This window comes from Leptodactylus fuscus, chromosome 9, assembly GCF_031893055.1.
Source record: "Leptodactylus fuscus isolate aLepFus1 chromosome 9, aLepFus1.hap2, whole genome shotgun sequence".
Taxonomy (NCBI): domain Eukaryota; kingdom Metazoa; phylum Chordata; class Amphibia; order Anura; family Leptodactylidae; genus Leptodactylus; species Leptodactylus fuscus.
The window spans coordinates 26,233,374-26,254,388 of record NC_134273.1 but is presented as its reverse complement, the minus strand read 5'-3'; the positions used below and the strand labels follow the sequence as shown (position 1 = coordinate 26,254,388).

Here is a 21,015-nt window from a genome sequence, read left to right as displayed (position 1 = left end):
TCCTGTGAGTACACTTGTTATTTCAGTATATTATAATCGCGAGCAGCCATGGACTCATCCGGATATTAAAAAAGCAATAAAAGAGCGGCTGGTGAGCTGCGGCATGTGTTACGGGGCTAGTCGGTGGGGAGGGGGATTATCCATCCACTGCCGCTGCAGTTATACATCTTCTCTGTCTATTCATTAATGCCGAAGTGTGCGGTTTTCTTAAAGGGGAACATTAACTAGACGTCCATCTTCTTGGACCCGTTCTACTCTAACACCTCAACTCTCTGGCTGTGTCTACAGTTATTTTTCTATGGACCGTACCAAAAATGATGACCATAGGGATCTTAGATGTACCCATGTGATCTGCCTTAACTGGGAGTTACCACGTCCCTATACACTCCTGAACAATCCCATTACTCCCGACAATACTAGAACATAGGGACACTTCCTTTTGCTGATGCATTGTTAGCAGATTATTCCTAAATATTCAGGAGATTGCAGTTATTTCCGGGGGAATACGGTACGGTTAGCAGCTTTTATACTTCCACAATAATGAACGGGAGGTGCACTTATAAAATGTCTCCAATAACGTCTCACTTGGTGATGACAATGGGATCCTGGTGCAGCGACAGTGATTTATTTTCTGATATGGAAACAGATTTTTTTTTCTTCTCATCCTACAGAAGGAAGAAGCTGCCTCTCTAGTGCCACCAATAGGGAGCTACTCTGTAAGTCAGTGTCAGACCGTTCATAGTTACTGAGGCTATCCATCAGAGCTGTCTCCCAACCTTTTCTGACTCGGGGCACCCCTGGAATTCCTTGGGCAACTCTGCCAAATAATAAGTCCTAAGGATACAGAATAAAGTTGCATGAAGGATTGTGGTCTCCTTCCTTACCAGGGTATTTTTGCCCCTGGTTGGGTTTCCGTGATGCCTCTGGACTGGACTCTAGAGTAAACTTGACCATTTGCTTTAGATAATTCCTAACCCCCGTCCCTTACATACATGTTTGGCCTGACAAAGCGTGTTAGTGCAGCCACTAGGTGGAGGAGAGCAGGTTGCTGTCAGACAAGCACCAATCCTTTCTGTCCTGCCATCTGCTATGGGGGAAGAATTGGCAGGACCCATACACATTACATGGTAGACGGGTTTGGCTGACATTTATCTGATGTTTACAGTGCCTGTGAATGCCATTAGTACAGCCGTGCCCTCAGGCCCCGTTCACACGGGGTGCAGTATAGCGTATTTTGGTCCTGATTCGGCTTCCGACAGTCGTGGCTTCCCGCTCCGGAGTAGGCCGAAATGAATGGGCCTAGTCCTGAGGGTGCTGCTGCGAGGTGGACGCCAGGGCTGAATCAGCCGCTGAATCCGCCTGAAGAAAGGGCAGCTCACTTCTTTTTTTTACTGTGAGTGGCAACATGCAAGTGTAAAAAGTAAGCTAACGGTCTACATAGACCACTATTGTGAGGGGGCGGATTATGACGTGGATTCAGCGCCAAAATCTGCCCTCTCTTGCACCGTGTGAACAAGCGCTTAGAGACTTTTTACATCTGTGGCAAAGCAGTTTTGATCATTTTTTAATTTTTAAACTACTTTGTTGAATAGGCCGATCACAAGGCATCTTACTGCGGGAACTTCCAAGTGATCACCTGTGCTTTGCAGCGCCACCACAGGGAAAATTAAGTATTACTCAATGTCTATTAAAATCAATGGGATACTTTAATTTATCCATCTTCCAAAAATTATCTGCAAATACATCCACAGCAGTGCTAAATACTCGCTGTTCCTTTAAAAAGCCTTTCCTTGGCTTCATTCTACTTGCTGCTCCGTGTATCACTGTAGATAAACTACATTTCCCACTACTCCTCTGCCTGCTCTCCCTCTATGTACCCCTCACTTCTCCTCACAGGTATTCAATCACTCCCACATCTGAGCTCACCTGCCGCTGTGATGATTTATATGCTGGTTGAACTGCAAACAGGGAGGGGTAGTGAAATGCCACAACTAAGGTCATTGATCTGAAAATAAATCAGATAAATGGTGCTGAATTTAAATAGGATTTATATTAGGTAGTGTTTTGCATTGATGCATCCTGTTGTTTGTCCATATATTTTAAAAAACTAGATAACCCCTTGAATGGAGGACCGCTTTCTGTTCGTTGCTAGCCTGGTGGAGTCCGGACAACCCTTTTAACCTTTGGCATTGAGCCTACTAGATTTCAGTAATGGTCAGTGCATTTCCAACACGTGACACCCCCGCAGTTCAGCTGTATGAGTGGACTTGGTGCACAGTCCAGTGATGTTGCGTTCATTGGTCACATGAGATATTGATGATCCATCCTAAGAATAAACTATCCGTGAAAAAAATCCTTTAAAACCTATTTTACTTGATAACGCGCTACGATGTATATGAATGTGCCAATCTAGTTGCTCTTGAACCCAAATTTTTATCTCCCCCCCCCCCCCCCCATTGTTATGCTGCACATGTCTATATTCAAGGCCGTCCATCCTTCATGAACCCCCAGCCTTTATTATATGGCCTTGCAGCGCTGCTAGGAAACATGACATCTCTAGTAGTAGTAGCGCTAGTCATGACAGAGTTGGCAGAGATATGCATCTAGCATTGGCGCTCTCGTAGATATATTTTATGGGGTTGTGGAGATAATTTCACCTGTGATTTGTGATGGTCCTCGAGCACCAGCCTGAAGGACATGGCTGCTGTGATCACAAGCACATCGCATGTGAGAATCGCACTTGTCTAATGTGGCAGACGGCAGCGGTGCGTGATGGATGGAGCGCGATCGCAGCCGTGATTATGTAGGGTATACTTGTGCACTTACATGCCGCCTCTTTAGTACTGGGTTACTAGACCCCACGTGTTCTCTTGGTACTAGTCGTAGTTAATGAGTCCTCTATTCTCTATAGTTCACTCACTATGTTCCTTGGAAACTTTTTTTTTTTGTGTAGATTGTGAGCCCCATATAGGGATCACAATGTAATTTTTTTTTTCTACAAGTATGTCTTTGCAGAATGGGAGGAAACCCACACAAACACGGGGAGAACATACAAACTCCTTGCAGATGTTGTTCCTGGTGGGATTCAAACCCAGGACTCCAACGCTGCAAGGCTGCAGTGCTAACCACTGAGCCACCGTGTTGCCCCTTGTTCCTTGGAAATCTGAGCGTTATCCAATATGGATGACAATTCCTGAATATCAAGTCTGCCTAGTTATTTAGTGATTTATACTCCATCTTCATATCCCTGTATAACCAGTCAGGTCTGCTCGGTGACTACCTCTAGGAGCCATCATAGAAGGCACTTTAAATAGATTTCCTTTAAGGCTTCACGCACAAGACTGTTGTCAATGTACGGGTCAGTACAAATGGAGCAGATGGCGCACTGTGATTTTCACCGAACCCTACACCAACCGAGCCGCGCACATGGGTACACAGTTGTAGGGCTGACTCCATATTTAGCCGCTCTTTTGTCAGGCCGGACACAAATTCAAAAATAACTATGACCTTACAATCTGATTATGGATAATATACAGCAGCAGACTACAGACATGTAGTCAGGGGGGAGGGGTCAGGGCTTCTGAGCAGATGGCTCCCCTTCCCATGTGCTCTGTTAAGGAAAGGAATTGGCATAATGAGACAAAACCTTTTCCTGCTTCAGTTAGATGTTAAAGGGGTTGTCCGGCAGGGAGAAATTTTTGGCAAAAGAGTTTGCAACTTCTCAGATCCCCATCACTTGGGTTCGGTTTCCCGGGTTCCCATCAGTCTTGGCTTCCTCTTTGCTGTCGGAGCACAGACAATACCACTTGGCCCGTTACTAGTTGATGTGGGGCGCTGCTGCGGGTAGTGTTTTCGTTGAATGGTCTCTTCCTAGGAATTGGGAAGTCTTTGAGGGGCACCATCAGACTGGGAATCGGTCAATGATTTTTTTTTTTTTTTTAATAATAATTGGTTTTGTTTTATTTATTTTAAATCTTCTCTGCGTTCTATCAAAGGTTTTTTCTTTGGCGCCTCTTTTTACAATTCTAAATGTGTTTCGTCGTCCCAGGGACATCTCCTAAAGTCCTGCGTACATTGGTGATTTTAATGGGTATTCTTTTTAATAGTGTGCTGACACTGCTGAAGTATTATTCCAGTTCTGCTGACTGATCACCTCGCTCTGACATTCCCGGCCTCCACCATTTTGTCTTGCAGTTACAGACGAGGACACCGTGAAACGTTATTTTGCCAAGTTTGAAGAGAAATTCTTCCAGACGTGTGAGAAGGAACTTGCCAAAATCAACACATTTTATTCAGGTAACTGGACGGCGATACCTGGCAGATTGGGTCCGAGCCAAGGAATATATTGACCACCAAGACCTTTTTATTACAAGTTTCCTGCGCTACTGCTTGCGTATCTCTAAGTCAGATATTAACCCTTTGCGATGAATTATTTTCAGTGACTATTTTATGTTTGTTTGCAGAAAAGTTGGCGGAAGCTCAGCGACGCTCAGCGACCTTACAGAATGAACTGCAGTCATCACTGGATGCACAAAGGGAGAGCAGCCGACTGCCGGCCCTCAGGCAGCGGAGAAAGGCCGTATTCACCCTCTCACATGAGGAGAGAGTCCAGCACAGAAACATTAGGGACCTGAAACTGGCTTTCAGCGAGTTCTATCTCAGCCTAATCTTACTGCAGAATTACCAGGTACAAAATGGCCGCCAAATCGAAACAACGGCTTATCTCATGTAGAACGGAGAAGGCCTGATGTGATCTCATGACCCCTGACTAAAGCGGAAAGTTCTTAGTAGTCCAATTGGTAGTCAGTGCAGTGCTGGAGAGCTTTTGTAGTATGATAGTCATACAGGGATAGCTCTCAGTCAAGCTGTGGGACCGCCCACTGGACTCCTAAGCATCAAAAGAGCAGGAATTTAAGTTAAAGTGGTTACTGACTATTATTGCTGGCCTAATCGTAGGATAGGCCATCAATACAACATCTGCGAGGGTTCGTCACCTGGGACCCCTATGCAGATCAGCTTTTTGGGGACAGCACAGCTCACAGTCGTCTTTACCTGTCGGGGGTTGTATTTCTCACTCACTGTACGGCTTTAGGTGCGGCAATGCTGTCCCATTGAAGTCTGTTGGGCGGCGCTGATGTACCTGAAGCCCGCTCTGCACTTTGTATAGCAAGTAAGCAGTGTGACTCTCAACATGTCAACATTACTGGGTGGTGTTCTGTCCCATGGCAGCTGATCTGCGGGAGTCCCAAGTATTGTACACAGATCTAATATAGATAGGCCATCACTAATAGAAAGTGGGCAGCACCTCTAATTTTAATTCCTGCTCCTTTTGACACTTAGTAGCCCAGTGGGCGGCCATACTTAATAATTGACAGCTATCTCTGGTCAGTCACCTGGGACCCCCGCAGATCTAATTTTGATAACTTATCTTAAGGATAGGGTAATAACTCCTTTAATGTAGTACAAGGTAGAAAGAATATTTTCCTATAAAACTATTTATCAGTGTTCTCATCTCTCCTGCATGTACAATGTGACATCCCCTTTAACCAGTAATTTTCGAGGTCTTCCATTTAACAATTGAAGCCTCCCTGCTATTTAAAGGGGCTGTACCAGATTCTAAAAAGATGGCGATTTTGTTCCAGAAGCTGCACCACTCCAGTCTAGTTAGTCCTGGTGAGACCACCATTGAGGTGAATCTGGTTGTGCTGCAATACCACACCCAATCTGTAGACAGGTGTGGCAGTGTTTATGGAGTAAAGTCTGCTGCTGGCAGATAGCATAATAACAAAAAGTTGGATAGCTCATCAATAGTAGTGCTGGATTCCCCTATTAAAAAGAAGAAAGCGCTATAACCTGTCTTTATTAATTTCATGTATTATACTGGTCTTTTTTTTTTTCTTTTGCTTCTAGAATCTCAACTTTACAGGGTTCCGCAAAATTCTAAAGAAACATGACAAGATCCTGGACACCGGTCGTGGTGCAGACTGGAGAGTGGCTCACGTGGAAGTGGCGCCATTCTACACCTGCAAAAAGATCAATCAGTTGATCTCCGAGACAGAGGTATTTCTAAAAAACCATTAACCGACAGGCCTAAAACTGGTGATAAACAACTTTTGCGATACTGGGATTGGAGGGCCATATACGTTGCATCACAGTGCTTAATCGTTAGTGACAAAAAAACATAAGAATCTCCTATAACCAGCATCATACGTCAGTACTGTACTCATACTGCTAGATTTAACACTCTTAAGGGCCTGTTCACACGAAGTAAACACGCGTGTATTTTGGCAAAATGCACGTGTAAAAATAAGACTCCCATTGACTTCAATGACATTTTACACGTGTATTTTGACGTGTTTTTTTTACACATGTATTTTGCCAAAATACACGCGCATTTACTCCGCGTGAACGGGCCCTTATGTTTTATTGTTAATGTGAACTTGTCAGGGCAATTTGGGATATTAAACCACTCACAGGTCCTTATGGACAAAGGGTGTAGTGTCTATATAAGCCCTGTTATAAAGCAATCGGCCACCGCATTAAAAAAAACAAAAACATTCTACTCACCTATAGGCTGTAACCCCCATGAATGAAGCCAGGGGATTACTCCTCATGTGTATGCGCAGTGAAGCTGGGGTGTACTTCTCTGGCTTCACTGAAGAGCAGCGCCGATACCTGGAGCACTCATTTGATTCATCTGTAGGTAAAATTAAAGGGATCCTATCATTGGATACCTACTGTGTATGCGGCCATTTTCTTGTGGCCACGGGCATGCGCAGTCGGCTCTGCCAGAGGCCTTGAAGATTGAAACCCAGGACGGAAGAAGACACAGGGAGAGGGCATTCCAGAAGAAGATGGAGGCGTCGCTGGACAGTTCTCTCGCAGCAATGTTGATGCCTCCAGTGCTGTTTGAGTGCTGGGGACCACCCCCAGTGCTGTGAGAGAACTCATTTGCATACCAAAGAAAATCGGGATTTCTACCGAACGGCGGTGCGGAGAAGACTTCTAAAGATACCCCTGGTCCATGAGGAGCTGTGGGTGGATCAGTGCCCCAAATCACCCTAAGGGTCCCATTAAGATAAACCTTTTCTCACCAAATCACAGGGCAGCTAATAAATTTCTGATCACCTTGTGCCCAATGTAAGAAATTATCACTAGAATGGGTTCCCGAGTCCATTTTGTCTTCTCGCTGCACAACCTTCTAAAGTACACGTAGATCTGTGATGCTTCATGTGTTACTGGTTTGTAGATAGAAGAGTGTATAAAATATTTCAGCTTTTTAGCCACTTTTAATATTCATGTTTCTTCTCAGGCTGTAGTGACCAACGAGCTAGAAGATGGAGATAGACAGAAAGCTATGAAACGTCTGCGCGTCCCTCCACTCGGAGCAGCCCAAGTAAGTCATCTTGTACTTCTCCATATCATCCCCTGAGTTTACAATGTCTTCCATAACTTTACTCTCTAGGGAAAAGTCACTTAGATGGCGTCTAATTTATATGTCTTAGGAAAAAATACATAAGGCTTAAAGGGGTTTTCCAGGCAGATTCATGACCGCTGCAGCCTCTTCACTATTTCTAAAGCACATTGTAATACATTTGTATAGCAACTGTGCTTGGTATTGCAGTTCAGCCCTTTAATATGAATGAGATAAACGTGACATCACGTGACATATGAAGCAGAAGTTGCCCTCGGAGCGCTACTACAACTTCAAACATCTGATTTTTGGGTTCCCAAGTGTCAGACCCCTACTGGCAGAGCAGTTAACAAGTCCTGGAAAACCTTCTGAAAGTGTAGCTGTCTCCAACTTCATGCTGCCTGCTCTGAGTAAAAGCAGCGTGTACAAGTGACAGGCCTGCTGGTTTTAGTAGTATGTCTTATGTGTGTGACTACGGTGGTGTCAGAGCAGACTAACATTATTAGTTGCAGCACGCTGTGGTCTCAGGCTAATACATGAGCTATTTGCTTCACTCCCCCACCGGCTGCTGATTGACAGCTTCCCCCCCCCCCCCAGTGCTGTACATAGGGAGAAGGCAGTCAATCAGTGGTAAGTGAGAAGGGGAAGCCCTAGCTCTTGAATGTGCTGAGCTACAGAGCTCTGCAGCTAATAGTGTAGTAATAGGATGACATTTAGCTGTCCTTTATTAATAAAATAAACCAAAAACATCACCTGTGCCTATAGTCTGCATATATATGTGCATATAGCTTTACTCTGCAATGCGACATTGTTATAAATGGATTTACATGGAGCCTGCATATTAGAATGTGACTCTGAACAGTAAGACTGGATTAATAAATCATAAAGTAATATATTCACAAGTGGAATTCTGGGAAAATATTCTCTGTTTGTTGTAGAAAACAAATCATCTTTGCCGCTTTCCAATTTTGCCTCGGAAATTCACTGCAGCTTTTACTCTTTGTAATACAGAGGGCAAAATCTGCAGCAGTGACACAACCAAACCTGAATCAGAAACGCACAGCGCAGCTTTTTTTTTTTTTTTTTTTTTTTTATGTATAATTGGATTTCGGCATAGATCCCTGCCCCTGTTGCTCAAAGAAGGAAAGGGGGAGGAAGGGTGTATTTGAGCAGTGTGGAGGTCAGCAGTTTGGAGCAACAGAGCCGCCCCTGGTGATCCAGATTGCTCCCTTTACAAGGTGCAGATGTGATATGACTAAAAGCAGTTTTCTCTGGGTCTGGTGTTGGGATTTCTGGGCTTTTTTTTCACAGGTTTCTTTTAAAGGGCTCAGGTAAAAACACTACAAAAATATAGGTGCAAAACACTAAAGGAGTTCTCTAGGGAGTTCTTCCAGTTCTTTATGGTAGCGTACCCAGGAGTCTCAGGCTGGTTCTGACCCTGGATTAGGTGACTGGAACTGATCCCTGACCAGTCGCCCTGCCACCTCCCTCCTGTTTCCTGTTCACCTGTAGGGTGGGGCTTGCGTTACTAAAATCTGCCAGCCCCCATAGCAGAGGTAACTACCTAAGGGCTAGTTCACACATGAATAGAGCGTGGCAGAATTTGGTCCTGAGAAAAACCGCTAGCCGGTTTTTCCCTCCAGCACAGTTAATGGACCTTGATAAAATGCCTGGCGGTTTTTTGAGGCCATTTTTGCCAAAAACCGCTAGTGGTTTTCCCGCCTCCCATTCACTTGCATTGATTTCCTGATTGCCTCAAGAAAGGTCATGTCACTTCTTTTTTGCGCTAGCGGCAAAAAACCGCTAGCAGACAAACGAACGCTAGCAGTCTATATAGACCACTATTGTATGGAGGTGGATTCTGCGTCCAAATTCTGCCCCACTGGCTTCCTGTGAACGAGCCCTAAGAATACTGAGGAGGAGGCAGAACAATTCTGGGGACCATTATTGGTTGCAGTCCTGTGACCCGGGGTCACAAGCAGCCCAGAACCCCTGGGTTCACTTCCTATAAGACCCAAAAGTAAGTGTTCATTTTCTTCAGCTAGTGCTTAAAAACAATGAAGAAATTATATGTGACTGATTTCTTGTAGGAGAAGGTAAGAAAATCCAAGTGCCTGGGGATGTCTTGTATAGTGATTAAAAAAATAAAAAAAATAAAAAAAAATTCAGGTAAATTCTCACCATAAAGATCTATCCTCACAGGACATATAGACGGACGCTGCAGATCTAGCTTTGCAGAACTTTGTAAAGTATCTGCCTGAAATCTGCAGCTTTTATCTATAGAGCAGATTGCCATGGATTTCATCCTATACATTATAAAGGGTAAAATCTACATTAATATTAAGTAGCTTAGATTGACTTTCCGCAGAGCGCAGATGAGATTTGTAAAGTTCTCATTCTCGGGGCTTTCCTGTCTCTAGTTTATGTATCCTAGTATAACTTTCTTCCTATGTGATGTTGTCTCCTTGTGTCTACATGAGCACTGATGATAGTCTCTTCATTTCCACAGCCCGCCCCGGCCTGGACAACATTCAGAGTGGGACTATATTGTGGTATATTTATTGTCTTGAACTGTGCAGTTGTGTATACAGGTGAGTGCATGAATGTGATATACAGTGAATGTGTTTGATACAATGCGGCTTACACTCTGTATAATTTGCTCTATCATTTCTCTTCTCCCAGTTTATGAGGATTATAAGGTTGGTGAGGTGTGGCCCTTGGTGAGGATCTACAGGGGCGGCTTTCTGCTAGTGGAGTTCCTTTTTCTCCTTGGTATCAACACGTATGGCTGGAGACAAGCTGGGGTCAACCACGTCCTCATATTTGAGCTAAACCCACGTAACAACCTCTCACATCAGCACCTATTTGAGGTAAGTAGCTATATTATTGCTGTTCACAGTCTAACTGTTTTATGGGGTTTTAACATTCGTGGCTCATCCTTAGGATAGGTCAGTTCTAAGGATGGGCGAACTTCTGAAGATTTGTTTCGTATGGGGTTCAGAAAAAGTGTTCATTTGGTTCGGTCTGACCTTGCTCGGACAGAACCGGATGTGAAATTATTAGTGAAAAACGGAAAATCGCCAAGTCTTCAAGTGGCCTCATATCCTTGGAAATCTGTTCTCATTGATTTCACTTTACCCTTTACCATGACATAGAATTCTCATGACGGACGGTGGGACATGGCGGGCAGTAACATTTCTTGACATTTTCGTCTCTCCCTGTTGTATGTTCCAGACGTGTCGCTGACTGTATAGAACAGATAGGACATATAGGAAGTAATTTCACAGTACTTTCTGTATGACCACTTCTGTCCCTAATGTAAAGCAATGATGTGAGTGCAGGGTGTGATGCTATATAGCAATGCGGCTGTATACGCCATCTGTGGTCTGTACACATTTGTAGATTATTAGCTCTACGATAGTAGTCACCTTCTGGAAAATGGCCATTTCTGAGATGCGTTGGTAATATGTTATGTCATCATACAAGATGACATCTCTGGGACTGGAATATAAAAGGTATAGGGATTGTCTCTCAATAGACATGTATCACCTATAGGAAGAAATGTACTTCGTGTAGCCTCTAAGGCAGGGGTGCTCACACTTTTTCAGTGTGTGAGCTACTTTTTAGCTGACCAAGGCAAAAGATCTACTTGGGCGGGGCTGGGGTGGGTCTATGGATGGGCTTGTGGGCGGGGCGGGCGTGTCTGTGGGCAGGACCGGGCATGTGGGCGGGGCCGTGCGGATCGCGAGAGTAAGACAGCGGCGTTCTGTGGCCGCCCAGGGATCCCTGCTGTCTGCTTCTTCACAGCGCAGGCTGAGAGTCATCTACAGACACTGGCAGGCGGGGCTGCCACAGCCCCAGCCTGCCAGTGTCCAGAGATGATTCTCAGCCTGCACTCTGAAGAAGCAGACATCGGGGATCCCTCCCTGCATCCGCGATCGACCCATACATCCTTTGCGATCTACCAGTAGATCACGATCGACGTATTGGGCACCCCTGCTGTAAGGGTTCCCTGTTAGTCTGTGAGGGTTCCCCACTCTATATGTCCTTTTGTACACTGACATTATTTTGCAAGATGTCGCACCTGACTTTATGTATGACTAAATCTTGGGATTTTTCATATGACCGCTGTTAACTAGACCTTTATTTGCAGGTTTTTTTTCTGTTGAATATGCTATTCCCTAAGCCTTGTTCTTGTGTGTCCTTCAGCTCGCAGGGTTCCTTGGGATGCTGTGGTGCCTCAGCCTTTTCGCCTGTGTCTTCGGACATCATATCTCGTTGCCAATGCAGGTGAATCCACTGGTCCTGTACGGCTTCATGCTGCTCTTCCTCATTAATCCCACTAAAACCTTCTACTACAAGTCTCGCTTCTGGCTTCTTAAATTATTGGTAAGTTACTTTTCCACACACAAGGATCTATAATATAGATTTAGATGGGACATCACTGCCCTGATGACAGATTTAGTGGCAAAAAAGGATTGGGTATGTTGAATCTTAACATGTCCAATCCTATAGAGATAGATAGGAGATCTATCTATCTATCTATCTATCTATCTATCTATCTATCTATCTATCTATCTATCTATCTATCTATCTATCTTGCACACAATTATTTCAGGGAGTGCGTGTGTATGGGAATAGTTGGGAGGAATAGTTTCGGCTGAACTACTTTTCATCTGACAGCTGTTTAAAACACATGGCCAGATTTACTCTCTCTTATTGATCTATGATCAGTTTGTCAGCCCTACTCTGATGCAATAAAAATAGGCTTTGTGATAAATTGGAGATCTTAACCATATGATGTTCAGCAAACCTTGTACCACAGTTATACCTTAAGCATAGGGCCATACACTTTAGGATGGTGCTAGTGCCCTCCAGTCGTCCATGATCCCACTGATATCAGATTGTTTGCAAATCTGGTTCTCTCATGCTGCTCATTGTATTCTGACAACGTAGACATCCTGCCAATCTTTGCACTGGTTCCCTCTAAACCTTGGTCTACATATATCACCACTCTTTTAATTGCTTAGTTTAATAAAGTATATTTTTCTCCATTTCGCCTAGTTTCGTGTGTTCACCGCCCCTTTCCACAAGGTGGGCTTTGCCGATTTCTGGCTCGCTGATCAGCTGAATAGTTTGGCTGTGATCCTCATGGACCTGGAGTTTATGATCTGCTTCTACAGCTTTGAACTGCAATGGGATAATCCACAGGGACTCATCACTTCAGGTAAAGCAAAGCTGTCAATCCAAAATGGGGAGATTACATTAGAGGGGTTTCCGGTGGGGTAAGAGATGGACAGGCTGACTCTAAAGAAGGGGAATCTAAGCGGTGCTATAAATACTTTTCAGACCAGAGACATCAGTCGTCGTTATTCTAGGCAGAGATGAGCGAACACTATGGAAGCGGCCATTCATTTCTATGAGAGCGTGCTACTCGAAACGGCTGTTTCGAATAGTGTTTGCTCATCTCTAATTCTAGGAAGTTCTGTGCTGTCTGAGAGGGATGCAACACAAAAGTCATTCTCCTTTGCACTTAAGGGGTTGTCTCTCAATAGACATGTATCACCTACTCACAGGGTAATAAATGTCTACAGGAACCCCAGTGATCACTAGAACTGGACTCCTAAGACTCTTCTTGTCTCTGCAGAACCACATTGAGGAGAACTGTGAATGCAGCAGTGGTTGAGCATGCACCCTGCCATACTATTCAAAGTCTATGAAGCGGTCGGCCTCAACAGCGTATACAGTGCTCAGCTGTTTCCTCCAGCCCCATACAGACTGAATAGAGAGGCAAGATCTAGGCTCAACCACTACCCTATTAAAAGATCTCCTCACTGTGGTCATACAGTCCAAAGTGAACTAGGGGCTCAGGACCTTTGTTCTAGTGTACATTGGATATCCCGGGGGCAGAGATCTATCTATTAACCCATGCATAGGTGATGAATGCTCAGTGTAGGGATATCCTCTATAAAATACTCAGCAGTTTGCATATATCTTGGATATTAAGCATTGTTAAACGTGTAAAACCTTTTTTTTCTTCTCCTTATTAACAGCCTCCCAAACGTGTAACACCTATTCGTATGGCGTTCGTGCTGTGGTTCAGTGTATCCCTGCCTGGCTGCGCTTTATCCAGTGCCTGCGACGTTACAGAGATACCAAGAGAGCTTTCCCGCATCTGGTGAATGCCGGGAAGTATTCCACTACCTTCTTCATGGTGACGTTTGCTGCTCTCTACCAAACACACAAAGGTAAATGTCACCTTGTTATTATATAGGAGTTCACCACTTCTCTACTGTTATAAATATTACTAGGCAGGGCAAGGAAAACCGATCCCGTGTTGGTATCCGCTAGTAAAGCTGAGCTGATGTCAATGAAGGGTCCGGCACTCATACACAGGACAAGTGCGGGACACATCTTTCAATAACGGAACTGTGACCTTGTTCCTTTTGTAGATAGTGAAAGTGCCAGGACCCCAGCCAAACAGCAGCTTAGGTTTCTGCTTCCTGTCCAGTGCAAGTTTTAAAGAGAGTCTGACAAAGTCTGTTCTAAACCCCTCACATACTGTTGTAGGGGAGGCTAGTAATATAATGAGCAAGTCAATATAATGGGGTGGCTTAGTCTGCCATTTTTGAAAACTGTTGCCTTTAAGCGGTGGGATAGAACCTCAGCTTGATCTATTGGGTGGTGGTATGCAGGTCGGTTATTACTAGAGATGAGCGAGTAGTATTCAATCGAATACCTCGCCGCCATAGGAAGCGTGTAAGCGGCCGAAAACCAAGGGGTTAAGCGCACCAAATCTCTAGTTATTACTATATTCTATGTAGCTTAGGGGTTAATAACCACAACAGCGCTACCATTTTAGACATAAAAATGCATTCTCAAATTCTCTAATTAAATCAGCATTTATACTATTTGCCACTGGACAAAAAATAATCTACATCTTTACTTTAGCATGTCATTCATTATTTACAATAATTTCTGTATCTCCAGTACATTCTATGCAAAGTTACAAGAAAAAGAAAGTGAACCCGTAACACTCACACCATTGTGTATTAGTAACCAGGGCAGAAATCTTAGTAATTCAGTTTTCACTTACTACGTCTTGCAATGGTGTACATAACTGTATAGAAAGTCTCCTGAGTTATAGTAGAATAGGTTCATATACTGAGGCTGTAAAGCGGTACAAGCACCAGAGGTACACGCGTATAAACTGCACAAACATTGGTAGGATACCGCCCTCTAGTGATCAAAGTATGATGGTGCGCCCTTATAGATAAAGGGTTATTGATGTGACAGGCACTGTAAAGGAATATTTGCAAGAAAAACAAAAAGTGGTAAAGTGATATATCAGAAGACAGTGTGCACAAACACTGCCCCCCACTGCCTTGCTTTGTATAGCCCTTGAAGACCCAGCAGTGGAAATGGCCTTTACAATTGTGAAACTGTTCAGGGACTTCAGAGGTCTGAGATCATGGGCTCCCAACGTAAAACATCTTCTGAATCTTCTATGCACTGAGGTTAAACTTTGGTGGTTTCACTTCAAAGACCTTGTAGCCATCCTCAAGTGCCCCATGTGATTGAAGCTGTGGTGCCTGTGCCTGCCAAGCCCTCCATTCACTCCCTGCTCAGCTGGAACCCTCTGAATTGATATCTCTGACTTTTACCAAACTCACTGAATAGCCTAAAACTGATAGGTACTAAAACCCTTCAGCTAGTTCCTCCCTCGCTGTAGAAAGCTCCAGGGACTTCCTGATCCTGACATTTGATACTCACATTTCTATCACTTAGACTACTATAATGTATTGGAGATTAACATAAACTATGTTGTATTTTTTCCATAGCTCTGAATCACTCGGACGCTCAGGTGTTTTTCTACCTGTGGATCATCAGTTACTTCATCAGTTCTTGCTATACTCTAATATGGGATCTGAAAATGGATTGGGGTCTATTTGACCGCAACGCAGGGGAGAACACCTTCCTGCGAGAAGAGATTGTGTACCCCCAGAAGGTACGAGCTCTGTGACTATCGCATTTCCTTGTCTCATGATGTCTTTTCCATTCATTAAATCGACTCTTTGTTTTTGTCCAGGCGTATTACTACTGTGCGATCATTCAAGACGTTATTCTCCGCTTTGCGTGGACCATACAGATCTCTCTGACCCAGTTAAATCTTCATGACAATGCTTCAGATATTATATCCACCGTTCTGGCTCCTCTGGAAGTCTTCCGGTAAGAACCATTTCTTGTTTGTGGCAGTTTAGAGCAGCGTCAGGCCATTATGGAGGGATATAAAGTATATCTTACTCATCTTCATTGACTTACACTCACCGGCCACTTTATTAGGTACACCTGTCCAACTGCTCGTTAACACTTAATTTCTAATCAGCCAATCACATGGCGGCAACTCAGTGCATTTAGGCATGTAGACATGGTCAAGACAATCTCCTGCAGTTCAAACCGAGCATCAGTATGGGGAAGAAAGGTGATTTGAGTGCCTTTGAACGTGGCATGGTTGTTGGTGCCAGAAGGGCTGGTCTGAGTATTTCAGAAACTGCTGATCTACTGGGATTTTCACGCACAACCATCTCTAGGGTTTACAGAGAATGGTCCGAAAAAGAAAAAACATCCAGTGAGCGGCAGTTCTGTGGGCGGAAATGCGTTGTTGATGCCAGAGGAGAATGGCCAGACTGGTTCGAGCTGATAGAAAGGCAACAGTGACTCAAATAGCCACCCGTTACAACCAAGGTAGCCAGAAGAGCATCTCTGAACGCACAGTACGTCGAACTTTGAGGCAGATGGGCTACAGCAGCAGAAGACCACACCGGGTGCCACTCCTTTCAGCTAAGAACAGGAAACTGAGGCTACAATTTGCACAAGCTCATCGAAATTGGACAATTGAAGATTGGAAAAACGTTGCCTGGTCTGATGAATCTCGATTTCTGCTGCGACATTCGGATGGTAGGGTCAGAATTTGGCGTCAACAACATGAAAGCATGGATCCATCCTGCCTTGTATCAACGGTTCAGGCTGGTGGTGGTGGTGTCATGGTGTGGGGGATATTTTCTTGGCACTCTTTGGGCCCCTTGGTACCAATTGAGCATCGTTGCAACGCCAAAGCCTACCTGAGTTTTCTTGAACATGACAATGAGTTCACTGTACTCCAATGGCCTCCACAGTCACCAGATCTCAATCCAATAGAGCATCTTTGGGATGTGGTGGAACGGGAGATTCGCATCATGGATGTGCAGCCGACAAATCTGCGGCAACTGTGTGATGCCATCATGTCAATATGGACCAAAATCTCTGAGGAATGCTTCCAGCACCTTGTTGAATCTATGCCACGAAGAATTGAGGCAGTTCTGAAGGCAAAAGGGGGTCCAACCCGTTACTAGCATGGCGTACCTAATAAAGTGGCCGGTGAGTGTATATCTGTCAACAAACTTTGCAAAAAAAATAAAAAATCTTGTCCATTTGCATAACAGCATAAGAATTATTACAGCGGGATCAGTTCTGAGCACACTTTATCCATGAGCCTAACACTCCCCGCACCTCCATGACCAGTGATTTATGGCCGCTGATGTATCTGCCTGTATCCTCTACCTAGGCGGCCATCAATCATTGGTGTAGAGAAGAGGCAGGAGGTGCACAGATTGAATGATGTATTGACATCACAGTCATTTATGGCATGTCCACAGGATATATAGATGCAAGCCCTACCATCTCAATAATATGTGGGTCAGGGACCCCCATCATTCATCCATTGTGAATAGAAGAGGTGACAATGGACCATGTCTCTATTCACATTGGCAGCAAGATGGGGTGGGTGGTGGTGCTGTGGATTTAGAGTGGTTGTCCAGTTTTTTTAATGGTGACCTGAGTCTTCCCATCCTTTCTCTGTCCCCTAGTCGCTTTGTATGGAACTTCTTTCGACTGGAGAACGAGCATCTGAATAACTGTGGTGAGTTCCGAGCCGTACGAGACATTTCTGTGGCCCCTATGAATGCCGACGACCAAACACTGCTGGAGCAGATGATGGATCAAGAGGACGGCGTGAAGAACCGAGCCAAGAGCAAGACCTGGAAACGAAGCCAGAGCATATCCTTGCGTCGACCTCGCCTGTCCTCCCAGTGAGTGAAACAACAGCTGTCATGGCTGTCTCATTTTATGAGGGGATTCGGATGAAACGATATGATAACTTCTTCCTCTTGTGTCTCCTAGGAGTAAGGGCCGAGATGCCAAGGTCCTGATTGATGACACCGACGATGAGGCCAACACATGAAGCAGTTACTGCTTCCAAAATCCACTCTTCAACCATCTCTTTCAGGCTTTCATCCCCACTTTCGGGCTTCTTTTTATTCTCTTCTTGTACCCCTCATTACGGGGCTGGCCTCCTGCACGCCCACTAAACCCATTACGAGATTTTGATCCCACCACAATTCATGGACAGAGGTAACAAAAGAAGCCAAGGACAGACCTTTCTATACCCAAGTGTACCAAGCTGGAAAGGACTGTCAAGAGTTGGTGGGGGGGCCGAAAACGCCTCTCCACCAATCTCCAATCTTATTGCTTGCCTGACTTCAAAAGACTTGAGATTTTTATTTCTTTCGCTGTGGTGCCACATACAGCAACCTGTGCTGGAATTGTTGTTCTAGTCACAGCCGGTCATCTTTGTCTTACATCCCCCTCCTCTTCATTGTACCTTCCTTCACCCCCCATTCATGTTTGTTTGCCGTCATTGATATTTTGTGTTCCCACCCCCCCAGCAGTGCTGGAAGGGGTCCCAAAATAAGGGGCTGGGGGAGTGACAGAACTTAAGCCGTCATCAGTCCATTGTTTTAAACCAAAGTTGTTTTTTTTCCGTTGCTCTCTTCAACCTTCTATTTCCATTTCTTGATCTATTCTGCTGGACATGTTCAGATCCGCCATGCAATCCTAGTGGTGTTCATCCGACAGAAGCCAGACCTGCCATGGGGCCTGTATTCTGCTCTTTGTAAGAGCCGAGCGCTCCCTTTCATAGCCTCAACAGCCTGCACTTAGGGAAGTGTGCCTAACTATTTTGCTGCTGAGTAACTAAAGCCGGGGGAGGGGATGGATTACAGGTCTCCTAGAGCAGAGTCCGTTCTTCTCTATTACTGCCAGACAAGTGACATGCAAGCAATGCATATTGAAATGCAAAGCATGTCTCAAGTATTTTCTGTGACTTCTGTTCGTGCAGGCTCTTACTGCTGTCAACTGTTTCATTGCTGCCTTCTGGGTTCTACCCACATTTGCCAGCAGACCTCCCCACAAGGGCTGACAATAGGGAACCAGTCTTAAACCCCATCCCCCTCCTTATCTAGCACTGCAGTGAATGCACAATGCAGTTATTTTGGCAGGGGGCAGCGAAATGTAAAAAAAATAAATAAAAATGCATCAATTGTAGGAACAAGCGCTTGGCTTTCAAGAGTTCATTCTCACCTTCTCCATGAGACAGGTTCGGAAGTTTGACAATGCTGCCCCCTCTCATACCCTTTTTGCTTTCTCCAGTTAGTGCAAGGACAATCTTTTGATCTAGACCTCTGCTTGGTGACAATTTTACCTCTACAAGAGTCTGCCTCTCTCTGCTCTTCTCCTTCCTCTATGGGGGGAGTAGCGCTGAGAGATACTGAGGGTTGTGACCGCTGCTTTGTCTTGCTGTAGCTGTATATGTGCATTGCTGTTCAGCTTGGCTTCTCTCGTCCGTGCGCATGCTTCGTTTCTCCCTTCCAGGTCACGGAGGGAAAATTTGTATTTTTTTTTTCATTTTTTTTTTTTTTAGGAAAGGAGCTCAGGCGCTGAGTATAGGGAGAGGGGGCTGTTACTCTTAGCAGCCCTTCCTGTTTACGACTGTTCATTGTGGAAATGATCCATTCAGAAGGATTGGGAATCTCGTCCCATTGAAATCACTATAAACGACAGAAGTAATCGATTATTCTGCGTCGAGTATATAACTTCTTACCCAGGACGATATGTCATTCAACTGTATTGAACGGCAGCCGCGTGGTTTGTTGTTTTATGCAAGGATCTGGACTCCTTACTTTACTGCCAGATTTCTATATTGTATAAGAACATTGCCCTCTCAGGCTTTGTTGGTTACATTCCCTAAAATATTACTACTGTTTACTTGGAAAATACTGCTAGAATTGGAGGAATACCTGGATGGATAGCCGGCCCGTTGGGGAAGATGGCCACCTTGCCACTCAACATCCGGCTGCACCTTTTGGGATATTTGCTCTCGGCCTTGGCGGTGCTGTGGTGGATGCGCTTCATGATTTGCGACAGGACTGGTCGCACACATCCGGAGAGAGAGAACGGACTACTGGCTCTTCTGGTCAACGTTATAAGGAGCTCCCTCCCTGACTCAGGCACAGGCCTAGCTCATGCTTGGTAGCTGTGATGTAACCAATGTGTTCTTCTCGTGTAAGATGTGATGTAAGTCCGTGCAGCAAGGGAATCGTGTCTGGAAGAGGAACGTGGAACGTCAGGGAATAAAGGGGAATGAAAGCACACTCCGTCCCTCCCTGCTCCCCTCTCCAGCTCTCTGTCCCCACTGTGAAGCTCTCTCCTGCTATAGATGTCTTCAGTATCAGCACTGTGACTTGTCCTCTCTGGTGCATTCCTATGTCGTGTCCCCGCACCCCACATCTCCTCCCATCTTGTTTTCTTCCACCTTTCTCCTTGCCATGCCTCCCTACCCTCCATCTTTCTTTTCTCCCACCCTGTTCTGAAGAACACGGGACAGTCCTTGCTTGCTCTTCTCTGTGGCTGTGCTGATAGATTTTTGTTCCCTTTGATGGATATTAAGAGTACTTTTTTTTTTTTTCTTTTTTTTTTTTTTTTAATACTGTGGAGTACTTTCTGGTCAGTAGGAACATTTGGCACAAAGTGCTTCTGGTTTGTAGATTGTATAAATCAAATTTATGTGGCTTTATGTGTTTATTTTTTTTTTGTCTTTTTTGGTAAAAGATAAAAGAAATTACTGTGTTGTCTGTGTCAATTTTATATATTTATTTCATTTTTAATGAATTGGAATTGAGTCATAAGTTATTTCTAACTACTAGGTAGAGAATAATTGCCGAATAGCTAGGACCCCCAATTGGTCATGGGAACAGGGGTCCTGATTCCCCTGTTGTATATAGCGGATGAACATGCAAACTTCTGCTCCATGCAAATATGTTAGGGAAACACTGCCTTTGTATGATGCCCTCTATTGGAAGCCGCTCCCTTGCTTCCAATAGAGGACAGCATACAGGGGCAGTGTTTCCCTATTTACATCCTGGGAAACATACTTGCATATTCTTCCCATAATCCCCCACAGTGGAGCGAAAATGGCTTTATAAGACTCCACACACCTACACGGTGGTCTCTCCCTAAGGAGTGACAATATCAAGTCAAGGAAAATCCTCTCGCCATCAGTTCCATAGGGTGGTAGTACATATTCCCACTGGTTGGTAGGACCCCCACTCTAATTATAATCCCCTTTCAAGTTGATAAGTGATACCTTGTTGTTACATACATATTCCTTTATATAACAACTAATATAAAGTGAGATTGAAGTTGTAGTCTCGGCTACTTCTCACAAT

The 21,015-nt window shown here is 44.6% G+C and overlaps 1 protein-coding gene across 1 annotated transcript in view; it reads left to right on the top strand.

Moving 5' to 3' along the window:
- XPR1 (xenotropic and polytropic retrovirus receptor 1) overlaps positions 1-20,411 on the top strand; it is a 99,778-nt gene extending 79,367 nt beyond the window's left edge. The window contains exons 3-15 of the mRNA XM_075287907.1: positions 4,195-4,296; positions 4,464-4,687; positions 5,911-6,060; positions 7,313-7,396; positions 9,924-10,005; positions 10,097-10,284; positions 11,624-11,803; positions 12,479-12,641; positions 13,468-13,662; positions 15,256-15,422; positions 15,504-15,643; positions 17,320-17,541; positions 17,633-20,411. Of these exons, the coding sequence (XP_075144008.1) occupies positions 4,195-4,296; positions 4,464-4,687; positions 5,911-6,060; positions 7,313-7,396; positions 9,924-10,005; positions 10,097-10,284; positions 11,624-11,803; positions 12,479-12,641; positions 13,468-13,662; positions 15,256-15,422; positions 15,504-15,643; positions 17,320-17,541; positions 17,633-17,693 (1,958 nt within the window). The 3' untranslated portion in view covers positions 17,694-20,411. The remainder of the gene's footprint in view (positions 1-4,194; positions 4,297-4,463; positions 4,688-5,910; positions 6,061-7,312; positions 7,397-9,923; positions 10,006-10,096; positions 10,285-11,623; positions 11,804-12,478; positions 12,642-13,467; positions 13,663-15,255; positions 15,423-15,503; positions 15,644-17,319; positions 17,542-17,632) is intronic.
- The last annotated feature ends 604 nt before the right edge of the window (positions 20,412-21,015 follow it).